Here is a 27,684-nt window from a genome sequence, read left to right as displayed (position 1 = left end):
GTTTAAACACTAGAAGGAGCCTAATTTTGCTCTGTGAAGGGTTAACATAAGGAATATGAATTCTAAGCCTTATTGCTTTCTGGGAAAGCCACTGACAGAGCTGTTTCCAAAGAGTTGTGCTATGTAATATTTGTGCAAAAGTCAAGCTTCTCCCTGAGACTTTGAACTATGGAACTTGCAATTTTGAAGTGCTGTGCCATTGCATCTGTAGGCTTTCTAAACATACCTGTCTCAGCACTTGTCTTTGAATTTCCTTGCTGTTCTCTATGTGCTCTGGCAGAAACAAGGTTATGCAACTGGCCTGTGGGCAAAAGCAAGCAGGAGCCACAGGGGCATCTGGCCTCTCAAAGTGAATTATGACATTCAACCTTCATCTGAAAACTAAAGCACTCAAGCTATTTGTCAATGTAGAACAAAGTCTTTTACACAGCTGGGGGGAAGCAGAAGTGTGAGAGGGGTCAGAAACAAGGTAGTCAAATCTTCCTCTGGAAATGCTGATTTCATGTTACCTAGGTCAAAAATTGTTGCTGTAAGAAAGAACCAAATACTTGTTCTTTATTGTAAAAGTTGTGAATTTAGAACTGAATAATATAATATTGTAAGTTAATATAATTCTGAATTTGTTTCTTTTTTGATAGGGGGATCCAGGAGACAAGGGACCACCAGGAGATGATGGGCTTCCTGGAAATTCAATAATGGGACCAGTGGTAAGGGTTTTAGACAAAAGATAGCAAGTAAATAAGTGTGAGTCATATGCAAAACTCCTGTGAAAATACAGACACCACTTGAGCCTTTTAAGTAGAGGAATTCACCAGTTCTTCAACTTTTCCCTTATTCCAGGTTGTGACTATTTTTAAAATAAACGTATTATCTTTACAAAGAAGAAACACAAAATCGTAAAAATAACTAGTCCAATGTACCTCACCCTGCAAACTTCCCATAGGAAGTCTTAATTAGGAAGGCAGTTCTTCAAATTCACCTCTTCCCCTCTAACATACTTTATATCATATTGTACTTCTGTCACTTGTGATCTGGGCTGCAGCCTTCTTTAAGAATTCTGCCACTTCTGGTAAGGGAAAGGTACTATTCTCATGATCTCCTTTCCAGACTGAAATTGGCAACCTTCCTCAGAAATATGTATTTTTTTCTTTCTACTTTACTATGTCAGCACATGGAATATTCCATTCAATTCCATCACTTCATTCTGTGAAAATGTAGACAGTAGACCCATATTCAGAAACAAATTAGTTTATGTCTACCTAACACAATGTAGCTCAAAACATAGCCACTTAATCTTTTGCATGATAACATTTTAGGAATGCACCAATAATGGTATTTACTCCTGGCTTGACAGTTTTACCAGCACCCTACCAGAGGATGTATTTACAGTGGCCTGCTAGGATTAAATGAAAACATCTGTTTGGCTCATTTTTACTGTGAAATTAGAAGTAAAAACAGATATGAACCCATGATCCATGTTTTCCTTTCTTGTTAAATAAAGATGTTATTAAACATTTCTAAAACATTTCTCATTTTATCGACAGTTTAAGAACTATGGATATTAAGAATCAGGAAGAGGTGAAATTGACTTTCCATTATAAATCTATTTATGATATAGAAGCATGCTGGTTGTTTAAATTTTTACAGAGGTGGATCAGAATTCCATCACTTCAAAATTAGGAGACATGAAGAGACATCTTCGAGAGCTGACGCAGTTTGAATTCTGGTGGTCAGGGTCTATTTAAAGTCTCTCAGTGAAACTGTCCCATTGGATTCAAGAATGGATGCAATTCATACAAGAATGACCTACTATATGAAATTTACTTAGGTATAAGGCATGCTTGCATCACTGTTCACATTGCATGTACAGTAATTTCAGGGTTTCATCTTAACCAGAACATTGAGTGTACCTTGTCTTTCTTCATTTACCTACCTGCTAGCCTATGATGTATATCTTTAGGAGACCCAAAACATCTCTTCCATTTTTCTGATAGGACTAAATTGGTTAATAAGAATAGATTATTTGTGTTTACTGTAGAGACATTTATGGGACAGGAGATTTTGGCCAAAAGTTTGTTTTAGCTGTATATCCAGCTAGAGTACAAGATGGTTTGTTGTCTAGACAAGGGCATTGTATTCAGACAGACCAGCTGCTGAGGTCTGAACTGCTAACTGGACTCTTTTCTTGGTTTCTTGAAGTATTATATGATTGCAGAAATTTACAGGCACAATGCACAATGAAACGGCAGCTTTCTGTCCCTTGTTTCGTTTTCCTTGTTATTTCCTTTTACTGGAATAGGCAGGGAAATATTTGTATATTTGTATGTCATTATTCTTGAGGATATGTTATACCTATGTACATTAACAACACTCAAGGGATTGCTGACAGCACTCTACAACACTCTTTCATGGAGTGTATTAACATTTCTTGGTTCTGTGGGATGGAGTGAAGGGTGTGCACTTCCCTCTGAACAGCCACAATATCCATACTGTGCTCAGGAGGGAGGTGGGTGTGTGACCTCCACACATCAGTGGTGATTCCCCATTGCTGGTGCTTTCATATCAGCATCTACAGCACAGACCAGCAACATACCCTCAGAGATGCCTCCAAACAATATGGTTTTTTTCTGGATTCTGTGAACAGTCTATTGCAATGTTCTCAGCTAATTTTTCTCATAAAATGTCATGAAAACTCTCACTGGAGTGAGGAAAGAGGAAAAGTTTGCTGTTTGCTTCTCATCTGGCCATGAAAGGAAGCATTGAGATTTTGCAGATGCACAAACCTTTAGTGGGAGTCAGTGGAAGGGTCAACAGAAGGAGTGATTGTCTCTTGATAAGAGAGTATTTTAGGCTGATCTTTTTCTTATAACTGTTGTATTTCTTTCTTTTCCTACTTTCCCTTGTAGAATGAAGTTTTGCTTTACTGTATGAGAGAACCAATGTGATTGCCTGGAAGTGCAAAATGTGCAGCATACAACTTAAGGCTGGCATATCATGTTTCAGTATTCTGAATTCAGTTCTCATTGCTCAGACTTACCCCCAGACTGATAGAAGTGTGTTTTTGAAAATAAATTTAACTTTGAATGGGCTGAATATGAAGTCAGTGCTCTGAAATTTTCTCTCTGCAACTACAAATCCAGAAATTAACAATTTCCTAATAAGAATTCCTATTCTTCTAAAATCTTAATTAATTCAATTGAAACCACAATAAGCACAGAAATTCCCGAACTTTGTGAACTAATTTCAAGAGCTAGTTACTGCTATTCTACATTTCTGAAAAGATTTTAAATAGCTTCCTTACATATTTGTTGATGTTCTTTACACTGTGATAATCCAGGTTATGGCATGATTTCTGACTTCTTGTTTTGTGTTTAGGGGGACCAAGGACCACCTGGACCAGCCGGACCTCATGGAGCAAAAGGTGACAAAGGTGGCAAAGGTGAAGCTGTAAGTTCAATTTTAATTCTGTACTTTGCGTTCAACAAAAAACCAAACAAACACGCCCCCCAAAAAAACCCCAAAAGTATGTATTAACTCAGTATTTAGTTGTTTGGATTTAGTTACCCAGCTAATCCTTTAGCTAATTTAAATGTTTCATGGATATTTTGAAACCCTTTCCTAGATACAGCACCAGTTGTACAAGCAGTTGGAACTGGATATAAATGGTTCTCATTTCATTGTAGTGAAAGTCATACCACATAATTCCATAAAAATCTTTATGGCTGCTCATACATTTTTCAATATAGTCACTGCTTTGAATTACTTTTTCTCCCTCCCTTTTCTTTACTCTTCTCTGATCAAGATTTCTAATACCATCTGCTTGACCAAATTTTGCAATTTCAGTTCCTTGGATTTTTGGCTGTTTTTCATACTGGGAAGTTAAATCCTCATATTTGAAGATTTTCCACATCTTGCTTTCCTGATGGTTGGCTTCAGAGGGAATTAATACCTGAACATTCCTGCTGGCACATTCCATTACAAGGACATATTGTCCTAAATTTCAGTCACCAAAACCACACAGACAAGTTTGACCAGCTTCTCTCTTTTCCACTAGAAAGGGGAAATACTGTTGCTGTCTTTCAACCACCACATGTCAAACTTCCACTAGCACTGTTTTCATTATGTGTCTAATCCAGCTTTATTTCAAACTGGAGCCCTGCAAGCACTCCCAAATGCATAGAGGTGGGACCTGAGTGCTTCCAAATTCCTACTCAGCTCCAATTTCCTATCATTCAAACTGATGCTGAGAGGATCCTTTGGGATCGGAATTATTGCATAAGGCATTCACTCAGAATTCCTGGTGTAATGCCATGTACCTGACACATTTCATGTTGTGTAATGTGCAAAGGTTCTGTTGTGCTGTCTCATGGTAACAACTTTTCCCTGCTGTTCCACTCCCCGTGAGCTGAAAAGACCAACTTAATAAAACACTGTCAGACATGGACAAGATTTATGTGGCTAAGTAGGTAGCAGGATGGGTCAAAGCCATCTACCCTTTGGATGCTGGAAGGGAGCCTGGGAATGCCTCCAACAGTGTGAAAGACAGCTGAAGGGGTGGATGAATTGAGTTGGGAGTTCAGAACAGATTACCAAACACAAATACACACAACTATGTTAGGGTTACCTAGCCCCCAAATTTAGATGGTTTAGCTCTGCTAATTCAGTTGTCCAATGCTTGCAGCATATGAATCATGGAGCAATGTCTGCTTTCTCACTGTTTTCTCTCAGCTGAGAAAAATGCTCTTAAGTCAAGAGTTGTACTTTTTTCCACCAATCTGAGTCTTCTTAGGTTTCCACCTGGGATTGAGGATGGCAGTTGCTCAGTACACATCAGAAATGTGAAGAAATTCTCTTCTTTGTTGAAAAACACAAGTCCTTAAGACAACTACTGACATTTTATGACAAATTATTCCTCTGCTGTACCAGGGACCACCAGGACCAGCAGGCCCTAGAGGACCAACAGGACCAAAAGGCGTGGGAGATGCTGGACCAAAGGTATTTGTCCAATGGTAGACCAATGCACTTGACTTGTAAGCAAGGTAGACATCTTCCAAAAAATGCATTGGATAAGAGTGACAAATATATGACAAAATGCTGCATTCTCATCTCCCACTTTTCATTTCTGTTAGAAGAAAAGCTTGTGATAGACTTTTCTAATGTGACAGAAACTAGTTCTTGCTTTATCCTTAGACTGGATGCAAACCTACAGGTTTTCCATACATCCAAAGCCCAGGATGTTTTTAGATGCTGGTGTTTCCATGTGGAATTCAGGATCCAACACAAGCCCAGTATTCCCTAATAATTATGCCTTCCTTTCTCCAGCAGAAATGTGAGGGTTGAAGCCAAAAGTTGAGCTAAGGGTTACATGGAAGTACTGAGATATCTTTTAAGCTGGATTCCTAAGAGAGAGTATAAACCTTTATCTAAAATTAGTATTTGTTTAGAGGCAAAACTCACAAAAAAACCCCAAATAAACAAAAAAACTGATAAAGGGGTTAGAAGTTACAACACTGAAACACTTACAAGGCTTTTCGTAGAATACAGAATAGCTAAAGTCTTATGGAACTCTAAGCAGTATGTAACCAAGATAAAAAGTTTCATAGTAATTGTTATGTTATAACAAGTTGGAAAAAGAGACTTAAGATGAGAAGCATGCCACAAATTGCTTTAAAATATCCCAGAGTGGTTTTATTAATGATTTCCTCATTGCATATGTGAAATAAACAGGCAGCCTGTTGCAGGAAGAAGCAAAAGAAATATTGCCCAAACAATTTTTTTTTTTCCCAAACAGAAATAACTTTCAACTTCAGTTCTCTGAACAGGAGAATTCACGTTTAAAATTAACTGCAATAACCTCTCAAAAACATCCACAGTAAAGGAAAAATTGAAGCACATTAATTCTTAGAATGATTTGATTTAGCATAACCACAGTGGTTCCAATGGTGTGGTGATCTGGGAAACCTGGCTTTATAGTTCTATTCCAAATTTCTGCCTATCAATACAAGACATTTAATGTAAGAACTAAAAGTAATTTCAGTTATGTTATTCAGTGTAAATTTACAAAAAATCCACATGGCTAAACAGATTAGATTTTTCTTTATGAGACTGTATCTTTCCAAGTTGAAATATTAGGCTTGATATAATGTAGTCTTATGACAGATATTTCTTAATACTACAGAAGAACATTTCATTAAAATACTATAATCTTGTATGAAGTTATCAAGGCAGATATTGTTAAAGATTTACCTTATGACTACAGGATGTCTAGAGGTATAGTCATGTCTGAATTGGTCCTTGATTCCTAAATGCGTAATTCTGGAAGGTAGAGTTTCCTAAAGAAAAGGAATTGGAAAGTCACATTATCAAAAAAGATGATCTTCCACTATGATGCCATGGTTGAAGGATTATGAAGTCCAGAAATATACACCACAACTTCAGTGGGAATAGAGGAGAGTGATATAAATAAATTTTAATCAAATCAAAATGGAAATAAATAATTTCTTTTTTTTATGTGAAAGGAAACCACTAGAATAATTGCAATGAAATTTCTCACAACTGGAAGTTTTAAAATCAGTGTTTGTGGCTGTGTTTCTGAAAAGTATCATGAATATGAAGCTATGCAGAAATGTACTTAGGAAAATCATGGTGCCTGTTTTATATCAGACATTCAAAAGTGGGACACAAGTCCATTCTGTTCTTACAATCATGAATTCATGTAATTGTTGGGACTAGAAAATCTTTAGCTGTATAATTATCAGAAAAGTTCCAACCCAGATCATGAATGATAGAAGTACAATCTGGAATCATAAAATGCATTGGGGATGAAGGGGTAAAAAGTGTAAGCTAAAAGTAAATATGCCCAGTTTTTGCAGTGGTGAGCATGGCATCTAACTTACTCTAAAATCACTGTAAGTCTTGTGATAAAATAGTGTATGTACTTAATTAAATCATAGGTTAACTGTTGTATGGCCTTAAGATGGGACAGGGAGATTCTGATTAGATAATAGAAAATTTTTTTTCACAGGTAGGGTGGTCAAGCATTGAAACAGTTTGCCCAGGCAGGTGGTAGAGTCACCATTCCTAGAGGTGTTCAAGAGGTGTCTAGATCTGGCGCTGGATGATGTTGTTCAGTGGTTTAGGGGTTACTGTGGTACTGCTAGGTTGACATTCAGACTTTATGAACTTAAAGTTCTCTTTCAACCTAGGTGATTCTATAGAACCTAGAGTTTCCAGTTTTGGCTCTAAATAATGTTAATCATTGCCAGTTGAAGAGAGTTGTTCATATTCCCTTATAAAGACATCAAATCTTTATTTGTTGGTTCCTTCTCCACCCATGAACAGCATAGAAAGTATCACCAGTCCTCAAGATGTGTGGGAGTGAACTATATTCCTGGTGCTAGTAAAGGGGATTTATTGTTAGCATCTTTTTGTGAGGGGATATGATCTGCGTTGTGATAGTGGAAATTATCAATTAATAATAAATTTGGCAAAAGGCCTGTTACTGTGACCCAGATTTGACTAAGCCAACATGGAAGAGCTGAGACCAGGATTGAGGCTCTAATAATTTCATTATATTTAATATTAGTAGTAGTACAATGGAATGTATAGTAATAGATTCTCTCATCTTAGGCAAAACCAAACTGATAAATATTTCTCACTATTCTTGTGTTCCCTGACAATTCCAGGTCAGATCAGGGTTGCCATGTAAATTAAAAGTACCTTATTTCCATCAAGTCATCTCCATTTCCACAAAGATTGTTGGAATCAGGTTGTTTGAATCTAACGTACAAGTTGTTGAAAAACAGAACCCTGCTGTTCAGCTACCTGCAGAATAACACAACACAATTAGGGCAAATCATGCTTGCACCAAATTCTGTATGATAAGTTTTCATGGATCTATGTTTTATTTGTGTTACAGTGTGATATTTCCCACCAAACCTGCCTGCTCAGAGTAATGTTTATCTAACACTGTCAGGATAATAAAAAACTTCAAGAGTTAAAAACGTCTGGTAAAAAATTTAATTTGTATTTTTTGCTTTGAAATAGGTAGGCTTCATTTTGATGATGCCCCTAGATTGGTGTATTAGTCGAGTGAAATGTTTGTTGTTCCTATGCAGAGTGAGCAGCTGTAGCTTTTGCGTTGTGAGTGGTGCACCAAAGCAAGCATTATCTAACAAGATATAGCATGTCTAATTTAATTCTCTTTATCCACACCAGACATAGTAAAGAGTGCAATGGAAAAAAAAGAAACTAAATATACAAACATCTGGTCTCGTTCCCTGATTTTTTTGCTTCTGTTTGCCCATATTACATTCTGATTTTTCAATCTATGATTAACATCTTGGTAGCAAAGCTGCTGCAAGGAAAAACAATTCACTTGATTTGCAAGAAATCCTCCAGAACTTAGTTAATAAAATGGATAATATTCTGTTTTATTCAAATGAAATATAAATGCATTGGCTACCTGTTATACCTCCCCACCACCCCCCCCCAAAAAAAAGAAGAAGAAAAAAAAAAGAATGTAAGAATAGTGACAATCTCTGCATATAAAAAAGGAACATTTATTTGATAAAAGAGGCTCATAAATTTACACACTAGTTAATTTGAAATTCCTTTGAGGATCATTATATAGGAATGTTCCACTCATCTGAATCAAAGCTCTGTTCTCTCTGCTTTCAGAAATGGCTCACATATGTGCACACTGCTAGACAGGAATTTTATGTATCAGAGGTCAAATTCACATGAAAACAAAACTGGAACATGTGGGATGCATTCAGTCCTGGCAGAACCCTATTTTCTGTAGCATTAAAACAGAAGCACATAATGTCAGAATATAATAAAAATTTGATTTAAAAGCACTGTTGCCAACTAGGTTACTGGGCAGCAAGAGCCCAGCACTAGAAATAAAACAAGTAACTGGATAGCAGAAAGATTATTAAAGTCCTTAGCACAGTCCCTGCTGCAGGAACATTTGGGCTGAATCCAGTTGCAATATAAAGAACTTTTGCAGCTTAGGGCTTGCCTATTTGAACTAAAATGTGGAAAGAAGAGATGTAATACCTTTTTTAATAATGTGTTGTTCTTACAAATACTGTTATTTCAATCAACTCTCACTAAAGAGAGTATTGCAGTGTCTGCTGTATGTTTCAGTATCAAATACAATATTTCAAGGTAAATGAGGTATATATATTGGGAAATCCAAGATTTACTTTTCAGTTGACCATTAGGTCATGTAATGGTTTTCTTCTTTAATAAAAGGTACAGAATAGACATTGGAATCCCACACTTTACCATGTCTTGACTCAGCTCTTTATTTCTTGCTTCAGTGGTGTTTTCCTAGTTCACTGTTTTTTGCTGATGGTGTCAAGCTTGTCTTCAGGCACAATACAGGAAACAAATTAGACCTCTTCAAAGAACGGTATTAATCGTTTTTGAAATTAATTCCCTGAAGGACAGTTTAGCATGACACCTTGGGAAAAAGAGCTGCTCCATTTCAAAACTCATAAAGCAAAATAAAAGTCTTTTTCTTTAAACTAAGAAATACAGAAACTGTGAGGATTACTATAAAGCTCTACAAAAGAACTTTTCTATGAGACATCTGGTATTAACTAAGTATGTGAGGCTAAAATTCAGTCCTTCACCTGCAACGACCCTGCAGAAGACTGTGTTACCCATGGGAGGAATAGATGGATGACTTCAGGTCACCCTTAGGCTGTTTTTGGTCAGGGCAGGTCTAAGAGCAGGTTGTAGGTGTACCGGGTACTGGGCCATAAGGAATCATTTATGTTTGGTAACCTCCCGTTCAGTTTCCATCACAGCACGTTTTTGCAGGCCACACCATTCCAGGATTTCTTAAAAAAAAAAAAAATACCTTTTAAAATAATATCAATATCTCTGAGCTCTGGCATCCCTAGCAGATTTCAAAGAAAGACTTGGTTAGGGCAAGCTTTGGCTGCTCTGCACAACTTTTTGCTCATGAAGAGTTGTCCTACAAACAGCCTAAGATTGTATTGGCTTGTGGGGACATTGAGAACAAATAAATAGACCTTTGATTATAGGAGGTACTAGATAAGAACGTGGATACATTGCCAATATCTTGGTTCTTTGCATTGGCAAAGAAGGTCAGATAGGGAAGAATTTCCTCCTGACTGAACATGGTGTTTAGGTGGCACCCAGCCACCCTGACACAGCAATTTGCAGCTAAGAGCATCCATATACCGTGCCTGTGTCCTGATTCACTGGCCAGTCTCCAGTGCTTTAGATGAAACGGAAAATGAATTTCAAAAGCTAAATATTTCATCAGGAAGGAGAGCATTATAAACTTAGTCTAAGCCTTAACCTTTCTAATCAGAGTTCCCACCTCTCCAAGTCCCTCAAACCTGAGCAGAATTTGGGCCCTAGTATGTTTGCATAACTTGAACATATGTTGGGCCTTATCATGAGAGTGTCATAGCAATAGATTAAAAACCAGAGATTTGAGTGATGTCTGGGGAATTTCACCTAAAAGCAGACACTATAATGACTGCACACATTCTTCCTAGAATGTAAAGAAAAACGGTAGAAGATTCTGTTTGTTTTTTCCTTTTTAATCTGTTTGATGTGTTGTTTCATTTCACCTACCACAACTCAAGTGACATCTGTGATTTGTGATTTATACTTGCTTCTCTCTCCTAGATCGAATGCTCCCTCTGCAGGCACAGCCCTTTCTACAGCTTTTCCAAGTCCAAAACTAAGTTCAATTAAGAGTTTTTATAACGATTTCTTTTTTATTTTCCCAAGAAATACAATTTCCTTTGTTCTGTTTTTAATACACTGGATGATCAACAGCTTCTCAGTACATTCCTTTATTTGCACTTGCCTGCACAGGAATAGGTTTAGGAATATCAAGCTAAACACAAGTCAGAAGATTCTGCATCTCTAATTTATCAGTTATAGTCTTGTTTTTTTCTTTTGAAGGAGTGGATAGGAGTTTTCTAGTAATCATGTGCTGAATGTGTACCTATTCCCTCACATGTACAACCCTGATCTGAGGAAAACAAAATTGCCTCATCTGTCCCTGCGCATTCCCTCTATCACTAATGTCCCCTGGCTCCCCATCTCCCTTGCTGGGTTTGTGTGCAGCACAAAGGGAAACACCAGGCTCTCTGTTACACTCATTTCCCCTCACCAGACAGCTGCTGCCTTTTCTCTGCCTGATGGTTGAGGGGTGAGTCCCCTCTGGATTTTCTTTGTTCTTCAGTAAAAGTATAAATTGAATGTCTCTCCTTTACCCAACCTCCAATTATCACCAAAACGGTTGAAAATTAATATGGTCAAGGCCTGTACATTTCTGATCAATTTGGCTGCAATCAACTAATGAGTTCAAAATATACTGGAATCAAAAAAGAGAACAAACACAGACAAGCAGAAGCACAGGCAAAGTATATCACTTAAGCCTCATTTCCTTCTGAAATCAAGGTAGATGTATGGACATTAGGGCTTTTTTAAAAAAACAGGGTGCTGTTCTTTTTATTCATCTATATTGATGCTATTAAAATTAATTTAGTTTACATAAATGCCTAAATTGGACAGTTCTGGAAATTAAATGTCTCTAGTGTCAGAACAAGCACAGTATCAGTAAAGAGTGTCATGATCATAGCTCCACAAGTAAGCTCCCTGTGGATCCTGGTAAGCCCCTCTAAAATGTGGTGGGGAAATGGTGGTGTTTCCAAATGGGTTTTCCAAAGGGGATTGCCTCTTTTTTTTTCTTTCTTTCTTTCTTAGCTGATAAGCCTGCAAAGTAGAGTCCTAACTCTGTTGGTGATTTTGATCACATGGACGTTTGCTTGGGAAATTATGCTCTTCACCGAGTGCTTAAATGATGTGGGTGTCTGTATTTTGGGCTTCTTTCTTTCTTTCTTTTCTTTATAGCTACCTATAAAGCAGCTGTTTATTTATGTACCATTTGTTTGGCTTGCTTTTTTTTAAGCTCGGTAGTTTGACTGCTTCATAAATGGATGGAAGATGTAACATTTACTAGGTGATGACTGATTTCTGTGACTATTTTCAGGGAGACCGTGGAATTAGAGGCCCTCCTGGGCTGCCAGGCCCTCAAGGACTGGGAAGCATGGGTCCCAAGGTGGGTATGATGCCATACAGAAATTTTTTTGTGCTCTTTTGTGATGCTGGCAGCCAGACCCTGATCTCTGAGATGCCAAACCATCTTCATCAGTTATTGATTAACATTGGTGCAGCTTCAGGAGAAATCAAGCATATAAACATGGTCGCTAACCATACACTTCTACCAACTGGATTAGGGAAAATACTAATGGGATGAAAATTGCATTTGCAGCTAAACTTTATGAGATTACATCTGGAGATTGAACAGAGCTGTCAGGCTGGTAAATTAGTTAAATGATGCATTTCTTCTGCTTATATCTGTCCTGTTTCCAAGATATTCTTTTGTGCTGGAAAATACATTAAATGTGAATTTTATGTTTGCAATTTTTGCTCAATCAAATTAAATCAAATTAATTTTGTCATTAAAACCATTAGAAAAGAAATACGAAAGCAAAAAGTTAATTCTATAAGCAACCAGCATGCAACATCTGGGCAATTTTTTCTCCCTCCACTGAAGTGATTTATAATTAAAAAGACATACTGATATGATAAGAAATTCAATATTTGCCTGGATTTCTTTATTGCAGGTTTAGCTATCCACTATTTTTGCAAAGGCAATGAAGAGAAACGTTGTGTATATTTCTCCACTTTCTGCTAAAGATAGATACACCTTTGTAACTTTTTGCCTAAGAGCAGTGGGTACCAGAACCCTCCAGTACTATTTTGTATAAACTAGTGTCTGAATGAGGAAACACTGCTATTACCAGTTCCAGATCTGCAATAAACGTCGCAGCACGAACACTTTTCCAGGATGTGTCTGATTTTGCCTGCTTTATGAAAGCTGCTGCAATTTCAGTACCTTGGTAAATTATACTGACACAGCCTGGTTGAAAAGAGCAAGTTTGGTCTGAGTGTCAAAATCCTACAACTGTGTGACACTATGTGCTCTTTCCACAAAGCCTTTGAGAATTAAAAATATGTTCTCTGTGGGTAAACAGTATTTTGTTTTCAAGGGTGAGGATATGTGTGTAGTCTTTCTCCTGCGAGGAAAGGGTGAGAGAACTGGGATTGTTCAGCCTGGCAAAGAGAAGGCTTTGTAGTTGAGATGACCCACCCTTTAGATATATAGATGTAGATATAGATATATAGATAAGTATGTATGTATATGTATATATGTAAACAGTGTTTTTCACAACAGTTTGTGAAAACTCATGACAAACTTTTTGTCTCCAGAAATTATAATGATGACTTTTCCAACTAACACTAACACTAAACTAACAATCACTAACATCTAGAAGTTAATTATTTAGACCTATAAAGGTGTATTTCATGACCAAATTTTCTTGTACTTCTGCCTACGTAATCAACATATACAAAATCTAGGTAATATACATACCACTGAATGATTTCCACTTACTGTACTGGAGCACAGTGATTATATATTATAAGACAGTAACAAAAAGTCCAACCTGCATTTGACAGAAACTTTTATGAAGCTTGATCAAATTTTGAAAACTTTTTCAATTACAAAATATTAAAAAAAGAGAAAATTAATAATTTAGTTTTGATGCAATCCAAAGGATATGCCTCACTTTGTCACTTTGAAATGTTAGATTAGCCTGCCTGCAAGCAGAAGGGCTCTACCTGACTTTGTATTGATACAAATCAGCATGTGCTGCTTTGGCTTTTCTCTCGTCCCATCACACTAAGGATTTGCTGAACTACTGGTGTGCCCAGAGACTGTGGCACCACAGGGGCTTGGCAAATGCCCATAGTGCCCAGGAACTAGCTGAAAAGCCTGGCAGATTTACTTACACTAGGTTTTATAGCTCTGGTCTTTTGTGCCTCTGCTGTTGTGCCTCCCTTTTGAGATTTTGAGAAGCTTCTCCCTTTTGAGAAGCTGTTCTGTAAACATGGTTTCTGTTGTCTTCTGTATAGGGAAAAATGAGGAAAGTATCACTCTGTGTCATGAGTAAATATTATTCTTTAATTATTTTCAAATTAATTGTTCCTTTGCTTTCTTGAGAATTTTCCAATGATAATTACTAAGACCCACAGTGAGAAAACATAAACCCAAGAAGAATCAGACCTAGAGTCTTTCACATGGTTTCATTTCTCTTGCTTACAGTGACTTTGGAATTATTTCCCAAGTGTTGCTAGGAGTTTACTTCCTAATTCTTCCTTTTTTGTCTCACTGACTGTTGTAGGGTATTATGGGACGTAATGGTTTTCCTGGTCCACCTGGCCCCCCTGGCATCAGCATACAAGGAGACAAGGTAATCCAGGTTAATGTGATATCTGTTCAGTTTCTTTTAAAACTGTTTCTTAAAGAGATTCATTGTCTTCTTTCCATCTTTGCCACCAAATCAGTAAACTCCTGCAAATATTAGTTTTACACATAATTCTTGTATTCATAAGATATGCGATATTTACTTTATGTTTTCTGTATTTTCAGTATTGTTTGCACCCAATTCTCTCCTATTGTTCTTGTCATTAAAAATGTATTTAACCTGGAGAAAAAAAGGCCACATCTCTGCCACATCTTATTGATTTACTTAGATCTGTAGTTTTCTGTGGGTTGCACTTGTAAAAGGCAGTAATGGAGATCAACTGTGGCAAAATAAGCTAAAACAACACATGGAGGAATATAAAAGAATTTAGGCAGTGTGCCACATACTCTTAATTGAGTGGGTTTTTATTCACTCAGTTCCAGCCACAACTTCTCTCCTTAAAAGGAGAAACACAAACATGACAGCATATTATGAGCATTAATTGTTAAATTGCTTTGTCATATATGTGTGGAAAAATTTATTAAAACTTGAGGCTCCAGTGGAGAGCAACCTCAGTTTCTCCTGTTTTCCTTAAATCAGTGTGCTTAAAATTGAGCATATGATTGAGTATTTCACTGGATCAAGAGTATTATGCTGAGGTCTACAACTCTTAAGTGGTCAACCATCAGTGATGCAGTAAAAGGGGCAGTGTTCTAGTTTGTTTATAAAGGGTGCCTCTCCATACTGTGATTTTGGTTGTAGACACTGAAGCCATCAGGGAATTCAGTGGCCAACAGGCCTTCATTGGAAAAGTGACATTCTGAAACAAACAAATTTATAAAGATATATATTGTTTGTGAAATGATTTGGAGGACAATCTTTGTTTGGTCCATTGTGGAATTACTTCATACAAGCTGTACCAAAAAAGCACAGATTCCTTTGGAATTAATTTTGTTCAGAACTTACTTTGGTTACATCTTCAATGTCTTCCATTATTACATTTGTGTTCCATATTTCTGATTTCTGCAGAAGGCTCTTCCTTTTTTTTCCCTGAGGTGTTTCATAGCATAGAAACATGTTTTATTATGTTCTTTCTTTTTCCCTTATAGTATAACTGCCTTTTATGGTTCTGATTTATCCTGTTTCCAGACTTTCTTAGACAGAGATCTCTGCATGGTTAAGACTGTCCAGACCTTTGTTTCTGATCTGTTTGAAATTTAGCTCTATGTTAATTGTTATCAATAATCACAAATCTAATATCTATTTTAGTGTGAGGACATAAAAAACTCTTTATTTTCTTTTATCTTCTTCCTGTTTGCTGAATCTTTCCTCTAGTCTTGTGAAAAATTCTTGCCATGTCCATATCAGTTTATGGTATAGGAATACTCTTTCTTGTCTGACTTTAATAACAATTTCTGCTGTGTTTCCAGAATCTAATATTTGGGATATATCTTTGTTAATTCAATAGGTATGCAAGGTTAATTGTAAAATCACAATTGCCATTCTGGACAAAAATGTTTCAGCAATCAAGTGCATCTGATGATACATTAAAAATATGCAGATTATACAATGTTTTTTCTGTTTCTCTGAGAAGATAAAGGTTACACAAAATATATTCAATGTGCACACACACACCTCTCTCTCTGTCCCCCCTCCTGTCTCTCTCTCTTTATATATATATATATATATATATATATATATATATGTATATATATGTATATATATGTATATATATGTATATATATGTATGTCTATCTTTAGATATACACAGATGTTTGTCTGAATCTTATGTTGGCACTACTAGGAATAAATATCTAAAGCATGTTTTACTAGTGTTGAGAACTCTGTTTCATTATGGAAGCTTTCCAGTGGAAGAACACAGCTCGCTGACAGACTGTCAAACAAAGGCATGTTCTAATGCAAGGATGTGGAATTTAGGGGTGTTGGAAAGTAATGTGTCCTGCTGATGAAGTGTCTGTGGGTTTGAAAACAAAACTAATGATACAGTGGGTCAAACTCAGCTGCTGTTGTTTCTGTAGTATTCCATGGGTTGCATACGTACAACCTGTCTTGCAGTTTCTATTTTCTCCCCTTTGACAATTGCTTCTTAAAATTATGATTATTTTTATATAATTCTTAGTAAGAGCTTATTTCTGAGCAACTTTTGCAATTGTCTTGCCCTGGTAGTACCAGGTTTCTCCACACACTAGTGCTTGTTGACTTTTGTCTGTCTATTTTGTCCTTCTGTCTCTTCACACATCAAACTTCATTCTTTTTTGCCACTTTTCATCAGATTAAAGTTACTCCACTCCTGCATTTGAGCTATCAATATCACTCCAAGTATTTTTTAATATAAAGAGAGAGAGATTGGTCTGCATATGGTAAGAATGGAATACCAAAAATGAGTTGGTTTTCAATTTACTTTATGTTGATAGCTATATTCACAGATTTTTTTTAATGCTTGGTTCCCTTTCAAAACCACAGTCTAGACACTCTCAGCTCTGCACTCAATTCATTTTCCTAATACTGGTGGTCAGGTTTGAATTTACTATGTACATGAATTAAACTGTCAAAGCCATAAATATTTTTTAAATCAATATAGCATACTTCTTGAGGTTTACTAAATGTAGTGTTATGGAATCTATGATAAACCCTTCTAATGTTGATTGAATGTTGTTGTACAAGTAGAGGAAGGAGGATTTGGTTCTGCAGTTGATGCTTTAAAGGATGAAACTCACATGTGTGCTTGTGAGAAATGTCAGCTGTGTGGGTAGGAATTTAGTTAGAACAGTAGGTCCCATTCAGTTTTCATTGCCTGAACACCATCCTAACGATGTCAAATGGGCAGTAACAAATGGCAGCAATAAATCTCACATTTTGTTGGGTCTGACATTTATTACTAGTGAAGGACCACTGGAATACACAGCATATCCTGATTTTGGTCCATATGTTTGTGCTCTGCAGACCTGCAAAGGTGTTAACCAGGAAGCTTTGTGATGACCTGAGGGGGAAGGAGAGTCCGTCCCAGTGCTGAACAGCAAGCCTTGAAACAAACTGGCACACTGTTTCACTGTGTTTAAAATCCATTTGCATTAATACCTAAATGAGGGCCCAAGAAGCACAATCCTGCTAAAAAGTGACTTAAAGGAAATTAGATTGAATAGCCACTGTGAGTTCCTGTGACAGTGCAAAATTAATTGCCCTGTGCATCCCATCACCTTAGTACAATTTCCTATTTACAGAAAATCCCCCTAGTGGATCAGCTACAATTTGATAGGAATTTGATACATCCACTGTTTTTCAACATCTACATAATAGTGCCTAAATTGCTGTTGCTATAAGAAACTGGGGAGAGAGGGAGTTCTGCTTACAGAGGCAAGAGGCTACTGGTTAGCAGGTCGGGGATAGGTAGCCCTGGTGGCAAGCAGAGCATTTAATTCCCCAAGCTGGGGCTAGTGGACCGAGAGGTACTCATAGGGCAAGGCTGTGAAAGCAGTGCTCCAGGGAAGATGTGAATGGTGGAGTGCCTTGGATACCTTTCTCTAGCACGGGGCAAGACCTCAGTGCATCCATGTGCAAGCAGAAGCTGTCAGCTCAGCAGGGTCTCACTCAGATCTGCAATTTGGACAGGGAAAACCTCCATAGATGTGACTTGTCATACACTGTGTCTTCGAAGAGCTGCATCTCATTACCTAACTCCTGGTGAATTCCCAGCTCATGTGAGCCAGGAGCCCTCGGTACAGGGAAGAGAAGGCTGGCGTAGCTGTGCACTGTGCAGCTGCTTCTTTGCCTGCAGAAATCCATAAACTCCTATCCAGCACAGCAGGAAGAGTCAGGGATCAGTCCTGGTGCACCTTAGGTGAAAGCTGGATTTACTTGGAAGCACTTTTGTATTTCACTGTTCATTATGAACAGTATGACCCCTTTAGACCCATCTGTGAGCACCGATACAAGCATTAAAAAAAGATGCTTTAGAAGGACTGTGAGAGCTCTTGATTGAAAAATAGAACTGAATAACCCTCTACTTGGACCTCCTAGTTAGATTTGATACTTGGTTTGATAGTTGGATTTAGTAACTGCTCCTGATCACATTGATATTCTCTGGAACTGTTTTTGGTATCTGCATCGGGAACTGCTGTTATGTGAATTATGTATGTGATGTGAATTTTGGTGAAGCATTTATGTACCAGGAAATATAATCACTTCTAGCTGTGTTTCAAATGCATACAGCAGTTCATCTGTAAAAAATATTTGTGTTACCCTATTAAATAAAGCAAGAAAGTTTCTGGAAGCCAGAAGCTATGAAGAATTTTCTTGTGTATATAACAGCTGTGTTTTATAACATGGTGTGCCCACACTGCTAGCATGGACATGCTTTTTAAGTCTAAGTACATGAAGCAGGGCATGTGTAGCAATCCTTATAAACAATTTTGAGCTTTGTACATAGACTGATACTGTCTTTTGAAGTATCAACAGAAAGATGTTCTGCTTTCCACACTGTGAAGAGTAGAAATGTCTTCTTACTTACTTAAGATCAGAAAAAATAGCCTGCCCTGGAGAGGTCATGAATGTGTATTTCTAGAGAAATTTTGGTTTGGACCTCATTTTACTGCTGTAGACAGAATGAATAGCTATCTGAGCCTCTGAGAGGTTACTTTTGTCTTTCATCTCTTTCAGTGGAATGATAAATTTTCATTTAATTAATCAGGAATAAGTTCTTCATTATATATTTTATAACATTCTCATGTATGTTCTGAATCAGCCAATTGCTTATTTCTCCAACCTTAGACCACTGTAGTCTTGAAAACTGCTTCATCCCATAGTACAAATTTCTGGCTTTCTCTATATGCAAAGTGTAAAAGTGAATATAAACAGCATAGATTTTATATTATTTTTCAGTTAAACTTAAGTTTTATATTCTGTTCAGGGAGAAAAAGGAAATAAAGGTTTTCCTGGACCAAAGGGATCAATAGGAACTGGCCTTCCTGGACAAAAGGTAAATTCTAGGTTTGCTGTAAGGAAAAAGAAGGAGGTTTTCTTCCTTTATTGGTTATTTGGTGTGACAGGTCTTTGAAGAGAAACAGAAGCCAAAGATGTTACCTTATAAATGTAGCAAGGTAGTACCTACTACTCTTTGTCATCTTTGAAGTCTGTGAAAATCCTAATGGTCATTAAGGATCAGATTACAAAGTAGGATCGAGAATGAGTCATACCTGTTAGCAGGAGAATAATTCTAAGTTATTAAAATTATGTATTCATTTATTTTTCAAATTTTTCAGGTATTGCAAAATGTCCTTTTTTTGCCAGGCTTTAAAAAAAAAAAAAAAAAAAGGAATTGCCTTATGATTAATGTCGTTTAAGGGCTTTGCTTTACTTGACTTGTTTTTTTTCTGCAATGATTGAGGCCCAAACTTGAATCTTTCCTTACTAAATAACTTCTTGGTTGTTGTCTAACAGCTTGGGAGCTTTTATGTGAATATCAAGCTCTTTGACACAGATTCAAATTTCTGTCTCCTAGTTCTGTTTTCACTCACATTCCAAATGCCATAATATTACAATGATAAGTGCAGTATTTTCACTGATTGTCATATTCATCTTGTATATTGACTAACCTTTGTGATCTCATGTAAATCTCTCCAAATACTCACTTTTCTGTTTGCTGTTACTACAGCAGACTTGTCACATATGAAAAGGAATTGTTTAGTTCAGCAGGAACTTCGTTTAAGTATCAAAAAGATCAGGGTTTAGTGTATTTAAGTGTAAGAAAGTAGCAACACCACCACAGTCAGCAAATCATATTTGCTTTCCCATTATTATTCATGCTGGCATTAACTTTCATGACGTTATATTCGTGGGCAGGTAGTGGAACGTAATATCCTTTGCTGGATATTATGACTTTGTGAAAAAGAATAAGAACTGTCTTCCAAGACCTTACTTAACTGAAACTGGTTTTCTTAATGCTGTGGAAGAGCTATGTACAATTTTCAGATTTACAACAGTTTGAATAAGATCAGAATCAGATTGATAAAGTCAAAGGGGTTCTTTAAAACTGGTAACAATCACCACAGTTAAAGCTTTAACACAGGAATTAGCTGTGTGATTCTGTTGGATGGGTAATAATGAGGAATAATATCAAAATGGACAGAAATCTAGATAAATTCATAAGCTTTAAAATTTCAAGTAAAATATAAGATGATTAGTAATTTCCAGAGAAAAGTAAAAATTTGTCCTGCACAATCTTCTTCTTGAAAAAAATGTTCTAATTTAGAACCTGAATCTTATTTACAAGGTTTCATACCTGCATTCATTTGGCTTTTATACAGAGCTGGTGTGAGTTTCAGCACAGTGGCTCATCTGATACAATTATATCTCTCTGTAAGTCTAAATTAGCATAGGTCCAGTATAAACATTGTTTTAGGGTTCAAGAAAACCAAAGAACAGAAAATATATATTCTTGACATTTGCATACAGATGTCTTTACTCCACCTCTGGAATTAAAGTAATTTTCATAGGAATTTCTTAAAGATGTTTTACTGCCCATTTTGCTTTCTCTGAGAGCCTGCTTTCAGATATTCTCCTTTTAATACATACAAGAGAAACCGTTAATAAAAAAACCAAAAGAGACGGAAAATTTATCTTTAAAGCTCAGTGAACCTTACTTTCAGCTCTGACAATCCACAAAACTGTAGCTATGACTGTATATAATACAGTTGTTTTAAATTAGGGTGACTATGGAGATAAAGGTGATCCAGGGAGCAAAGGTGCCAAAGGAGAGATTGGAGACCCAGGACCTCCAGGCCCAAAGGTAAAACACATTCTAATGTTACTTAAATTCACACAATAGAACCTAGAAAAATTTAGCTTTTGTTAATTCTCTCATTCTACATGATTTCAGGGAGTTGGGGGAAGAAAAGGTGAACCTGGTCTTTCGGTAAGTAGGTAAAGAAATTATTGGAAGCAATAGTAGTTTATCTGGGGAAAATATTTAAAGGTTATGTGATCTTACGCAAGACTGTTTATGAGATATTTCATTGCCTGCAATTTTGTAAATAAATAAATGAATAAATATTTCAGCATTCTTAACACTAGAACACACAACAAATTAATACTCTTTTTCAGAGAGAAGACGTTATCAGACTTATCAATGAAATATGTGGTAAGCATTCCAGTATGGAAAAAAAGTAGCTCTGATAAAATGTATATTGACCGAGTGGATATTTGCTCTGCATGTTTTTGTGTCAGGACACCACTGATATGAAAACAATGCTCACTTTGCTACCAGAGCTATACCTAAAATAATTCAGTCCAGCTCTGTTTCTGTGATCAGTACTAGTAAGAAATTAATTCATTAACTGAGTTTTAACTGACTGTAAATCTAATGTATGAGTTCGATTCATTTTTTGCAGGTGGTTTCTCATAAAACATCTGAAATGGTTATTCTTCTAGGTTGTGGTATCAAATGTAGAGTAACACCACTGGAACTAGTATTTGTCATTGACAGTTCAGAAAGTGTTGGACCAGATAACTTCAATATTATCAAAACCTTTATGAAAACATTCATTGACAAGGTTTCGGCTGACCACGCTACAACCCGCATTGGCATTATCAACTTCAGCCACAGAGTGGACCTGGTGTCTTCTCTGAAGCAATACACTGGCAAAGAGTACCTGAAATCAGCCGTTGACAAGATGCCTTACTTAGGAGAAGGCACTTACACAGCTTCTGCTATCCAGGAAGCCATTCACTTATTCCAGGCAGCGCGCCCGGCAGTAAGGAAGGTGGCAGTTGTAATAACGGATGGACAGGCGGACAATCGTGATAAAGTACAGCTGGATACTATAGTAAGAGAGGCCCATGCTGCATATATTGAGATATTTGTTATTGGGATTGTTCAAAGGACAGATCCTCATTATGATGATTTCCTGAAAGAAATGCAGCTCATCGCAACAGACCCTGATGAAGAACACGTTTACCAGATAGATGACTTCATAACACTTTCAGGTAAAATAAACTATTTCCATAAGAGGAAATTGGAAATAAGCACATAAGGGAGTTTGGCCTCTCCCATGGCCAGGCAAGGCAACCTGCTGAGTGGCAGCTTTTGTTTCTCTTTTGGATAAAGCTTGCTCTTGTTTCATTTCATCTTTGGCCAGATGAAACCCTTGCCAAATTTTTGCCTCTTGCAGAAACAATAAACTACAATGAACATCAGTTTTCTATGCCCTTCTTTGGGATACTCCTCTTTTGTGAGAGATTGCATCGGCCTTCCTTCACAGTCCTCCTGTGCTTGGCCATTGTTTCATCCTAGAGAGATGCAGATTTCCTTCCATTTTGATGTAACATCTCGAACTCTCTTCTTTCTTTTGGGTCTTGTCAGTCTTGGAATCCCTCCACTCTCTCTTACCAAGCACTCTTTTGTTATTTGGTTTGTTTTTTTGTTTTTTTTTTCCTGAAAACCATAAGGAAACCTATGATTTCACCCTGATTCCAGGGAAAAAATGGTGGACCCATAAATGAGGGAATGGAATATTATGGATGTGGTATATTTCGATGTATGCGGCTTGAAAAAAATCTGTGACTATGGGTGAAATCAGGAGAAAATCCAGAGGAAATCTATAATGACCCATTAAAAAAAGGGTACATTAATCTAGACTAACTGTAGACCAGCCTATACTTTTCCTGAGCATAAACTTACTTTGCTATGCTGAGGCTGTGAATGAAGTTACGTCTGGATTGAAGGCATTAAGAAGAATCCAAGCTAAGGTCTGGTTCCTGCTGGGATTAAATTTAAGGCTTTGACTCAAATTCCAGCATTCAACATAAAAATATTCCCAGTGCCTGGTTGTTTTTTGTTTTTACAAATAAGTAGAAAGCTGTTGATCTGCTTTTCTTTCTCTTTCTTACATGTAAACACTTCCTTTCCTTCACCCACTTTTTTTTTTTGACTGTTTTTTTTTCCTTCTCTGCTATGATTTCTACTTCCTAGAGGGACTTGGTATTTTTATGTGTTTCTACTTAAAAGAACAACATGGCACTAAAATAAAATAATTCTGAGACTGTGTTACTTTATTACTTATAATTTGTGTTTTGACATAACTACAGAAGATGATCTTTCACAAGTCACTTCGGTTAAAGATTTAGGGTTAATACAGCACTAAAATCTTGTTCTGAATCACTGTGACTTCTTTTCTCTTTAAAAATGTCATTATTTCATTAATCTTTTCAGCACTTGAAAATAAACTCATCACAAAAATCTGTGAGAACAAGTCTGCATTGTACACCAGAGAATACAATATTTTATCTCCATCTCCAAGTCTGGAACCTGAAATTGCCAGGAAAGATGCTAATAGCCAGTTACCTAAAATGACCACTTCAGAGATTGATATGCTTCCTACAGAAAGAATTAGTAACCCAGTGAGTAAAGAAGTAACAGTTGTCAAATGTTTTTAAAATATATGTCTTCATTTGAATTCAAATATTTTACTGTCTTGAGTTCATCATTCACCTTTTAATATGCAAATAATATGTCAATTGGCTAGACCAAAGTGACCAAAGTGTTTGAAAAAAACCTTTAGAGTGAATTTATTTGTTGAGAACAAACGTTTACAAAAGAAATAGGGCAATACTGCCTCTCGGCTGCAATAAATGCTGAGTCCTCACACTTTTTTGTAGGTCTTATTCATCTTGGAAGTTAAAACTGAGAAGAGTTAAAACTCTTACGTTTCTATTGTGGAAGGTGCACAGTGGAAAAGACATTTATTTGTGTGCAACATGATTGTTAGAACAATGCTTCTTGTTGTAATCACACACTTTCCAGGTTGTTCCCGGCCATATTTCCCAGTTATTAAGCCTTTGGTGTTGTTTCACTTTCCACATTGGGCAGTACTTCTCGGACTCCTCCTTCGAGCTCTGGCTTTAAATTTCTCCTGACTTGCACTGAGGTTCTGCCCTCCAAAACAGAGCTGCTGCACAGACAGACAGGACAGGGAGAGCTCTAAGGCAATAGGAAATATTCCAGTGTGTATCACCTTAGCTCCCTTATTAGGTCTCTGGTATTTTTCAACCACTGTCGGAGCATCAGATTAGGATATTTGTCAACTCTGTAGGGCATTTTTATTGCATTTTATTATATTTTATTGCTTTGCCTAAAATAGTCAATGATAAAAACTTCAGGCAAAATGAGCTTTGCTTGCCCTTATAACCAGATGGATAAACTGGTTGAAATAGATGATGTACAAACCTCTGTAGCTACATGAAATGGATATAGCAGACCATTATACTAGTATTCAAATATTAACTGAATACAGATCAGAGTTAATTAAATATTACTGACTTACTGTGGAGAAGCCAATGGATTATTAATCCTTGTAGCATTGTTTATATAATATCATTCATAATTAAATAGTTAACTTTTAAAATCTAGGTTAATTTGCAAGGATATGAGCTCCTTTGGTAGGTGTGATTGATTTAGGTTTTGGGCTTATAATACATCTAGGCAGATCTGTGAGACACTGAGGCTCAGTTTTGACATTCTGTATTAAGAAAAATAAATGTAAACCTAGAAAAATGCTGACTTTATGAAGCATGTGATAATCAGAAAGGATTCTTAGGTTCTTAGATATGTCAGATAGGACTAGATGCTCACACACTTGGTTCTGGCTAGTTGTTGTTTTGGTTAAATCTTCAAACTGTTGAATTACTATCATGAATAAACACAGTCTTTTTGTAAATCTAGAGAATTAATGCAAAATTCAAAGGACTGGATGAATTGTCTGCACCTTTACATTTCACCTAGCCTGAGTTCCAATCCCTCTGAAGAGTTTTCATAAACTGACTTTGTCAGTGGTGACCTGTAAATGGGAAGACATTGAATAGCATCAAATTCCTTTCTGTTCTCAGTAGGCAATCAGTGTCTGATTAAGGAACTTATTTGTACTATACTGACTAAGAATCCTGCAAATCTTCTTGAATATACTAAAATATTAGGCAAATCTTTATATAATAGTTGCAATTTGAAGAGTGGAGTTGACTGCTTAACACTTCTATCAAGGTAAATTCTAAATTTCTAACAATTAGCAGCTGTCTGTTAGCCAGAAATAGGATGGATTGAAGATGTCAGATCATGCCCAAGTGTACTAGATGTTAAGCAGCAGTGATTTGCCCAAAAATTCCTCCCATTTTTTGTTTTATTTGTGTTGCAGACTAATACAAATAAATATGCTAATATAGTGACTATAAATAGACTAATATAGTGACTGGAGTTTAGCTTAAATTGAATGAATTCAGCTTAGTGGCTAAATCAAAGGCATTACTTTGCCTTTTCATTATGATCTCATTGTCAGGAAATTATGGCTCCATACTGAGTTATCACAGTAATCAACCTGCTGTTAATATTATTTTTCTACACATTGCTTAGCAAAAGTTTCCTGAATAATTCTTTTTTTTTTTTTATCATAGCATCTAATCCCAGACAGAATTTTAAGATTTTGACTCCTTTTGCAGGATAGTCCATCTCAATCCACATACACTGAGCCTCTGCCATCTGCTCAGGACCACACTGTGACCACCTCTGCTCACAGAGAATCAATACTTCCACCAGTTTATAATGTGTCTGAAATCAGACCCCTGAGTCCAGCTGACAACCCTTTCTTTGGTAGAACTGCTACTGAAGATCACCAGCCAGCTGTGTGGCAAACACATGTAGCAACAACCCAAAAAAGTGAGTAATAAATACTGTCTGGAGATACCGGGTAGAAAGCCTGTACCAAAAAAAAAATAAAATAAAAAAAAAGGTAAGCAAACCCCACTCCCTCTTCCAAAATAATTTAGATTTTATTGCTTTTTGTATTTCTGGGTGCTCTTTCTACAGACACACACAGTCAGAGCCAGATTTTCAGACTCATATGACACCATTGTGTACAACTGCTTGCTTAGGTATTTAAATAGCAGCTTGATTCTTGCATCAGGATTTAGGTAGTCTTGTTTCCAACTGACCCTGTATTCTTTTTAGGCCTGTTCAAGTAAGTCATTAATGGAAATGGAATTTGGCCAGGCACTACAAGAAAGAAAACAAAAGAGATTCTTTTCTTACTGAACAAGGCACTTCTAAGATAACATAACTTATTCCCAGAATCCAAGCTAACGTTTATTGATGCTCTTTCAGATCCAAGGTGCTTGGAACCTATGAAACAAGGAGATTGTTGGGACTACGTGGTGAAATGGTATTATGACAAGAATGGAAATTCTTGTGGCCAGTTCTGGTATGGAGGTTGTAATGGTACCAACAATAGATTTGAAACAGAAAAAGAATGTCAAGAAACCTGTGTTGATTGATGAATAAGTAAGTTGTCCCCTACAGGTCGTCTCTCAATCACCTCTTTTACTGCTTATGTTTTATTTTACATTAATGAAAATTCAGTTTCCCTTTTCAACTCATAGCCCATGCAGTAAATATCACAATGTCCTTCTGCAATTTCTTGCAGTCACTCTTTTTCTTTACTAATTTGCTGCTGGTACTTAACTACTTTAGAGGAACAAAATATTGTCACCAACTCCAACTTTGTCACCTCCCTATTTACTCCCTTCTCTAGATCACTTATCTTGAGTAGGACAGACCATGGCATCCATCCTTCAGTGACATCTCTCCACTTACCATTTATCCCCTTTTTTTTGTTGTTGTTTTATTCTTTTTACAACTTACAAGACTGTCCCTCTCAAATCAGTATAATTTTCCTTTGGGCAGAGACCTTACATTTTGGAAATCCAGTCAGACAATACTGACTATCTTAGATCCATATGCTTAGTGAGTGAGGCATGGCCTTCAGAGAGGTTACTTACCAGTAATGCATAACTACCTTGACAAAAGCCATATAACTCATCCCAAATAACTGCATTAAATACTCTATTTCAACTTTTAGTGCAGGAAAATTTTATTGAACTCCAGAGCATGTTTTTTGAAACTTTACAGAAAAATTAAACTATTTCTCATTTATTCTAGAAAATACTTCTGTTGGGAACTTTTGAAGCTGGAAGTTCATGTGTACTGAGGAAGAACTGACTGAGAAGAATCCAAAATGATGATTTAGCTTGGAATTATTACTGCTGTGCTTTATTTCTTTCCCCGCTATTGTCTGCACATTAACCAGATTCTTGTATAATGTATGTTAACTGCAATGCCATAGCAATAACTTGCAATCATACATACACACACAGGGAGATATCTTTTCCCCCCAAATTGACCGTAACTTGATATTACTGCACATGGGATTAATGAGAATCTATTTTTAGGATTAAAATGCCAGAAGTGTTTACACTA

At 36.6% G+C, this 27,684-nt stretch overlaps 1 protein-coding gene across 1 annotated transcript in view; it reads left to right on the top strand.

Annotated features, from left to right (window-relative positions):
* The window catches only part of COL28A1 (collagen type XXVIII alpha 1 chain), a 55,851-nt gene extending 29,149 nt beyond the window's left edge, over positions 1-26,702 (top strand). The window contains exons 22-34 of the mRNA XM_062495171.1: positions 639-707; positions 3,376-3,447; positions 4,927-4,995; positions 12,050-12,118; positions 14,307-14,375; positions 19,297-19,365; positions 21,094-21,174; positions 21,265-21,300; positions 21,489-21,525; positions 21,816-22,370; positions 23,596-23,783; positions 25,872-26,088; positions 26,533-26,702. Of these exons, the coding sequence (XP_062351155.1) occupies positions 639-707; positions 3,376-3,447; positions 4,927-4,995; positions 12,050-12,118; positions 14,307-14,375; positions 19,297-19,365; positions 21,094-21,174; positions 21,265-21,300; positions 21,489-21,525; positions 21,816-22,370; positions 23,596-23,783; positions 25,872-26,088; positions 26,533-26,702 (1,701 nt within the window). The remainder of the gene's footprint in view (positions 1-638; positions 708-3,375; positions 3,448-4,926; positions 4,996-12,049; positions 12,119-14,306; positions 14,376-19,296; positions 19,366-21,093; positions 21,175-21,264; positions 21,301-21,488; positions 21,526-21,815; positions 22,371-23,595; positions 23,784-25,871; positions 26,089-26,532) is intronic.
* Positions 26,703-27,684: the final 982 nt, after the last annotated feature.

The sequence above is a fragment of the Cinclus cinclus genome, chromosome 1 (assembly GCF_963662255.1).
Source record: "Cinclus cinclus chromosome 1, bCinCin1.1, whole genome shotgun sequence".
NCBI lineage: Eukaryota > Metazoa > Chordata > Aves > Passeriformes > Cinclidae > Cinclus > Cinclus cinclus.
Note: the sequence above shows the minus strand (reverse complement) of the source record. Positions and strands in the feature narration are given on the sequence as shown.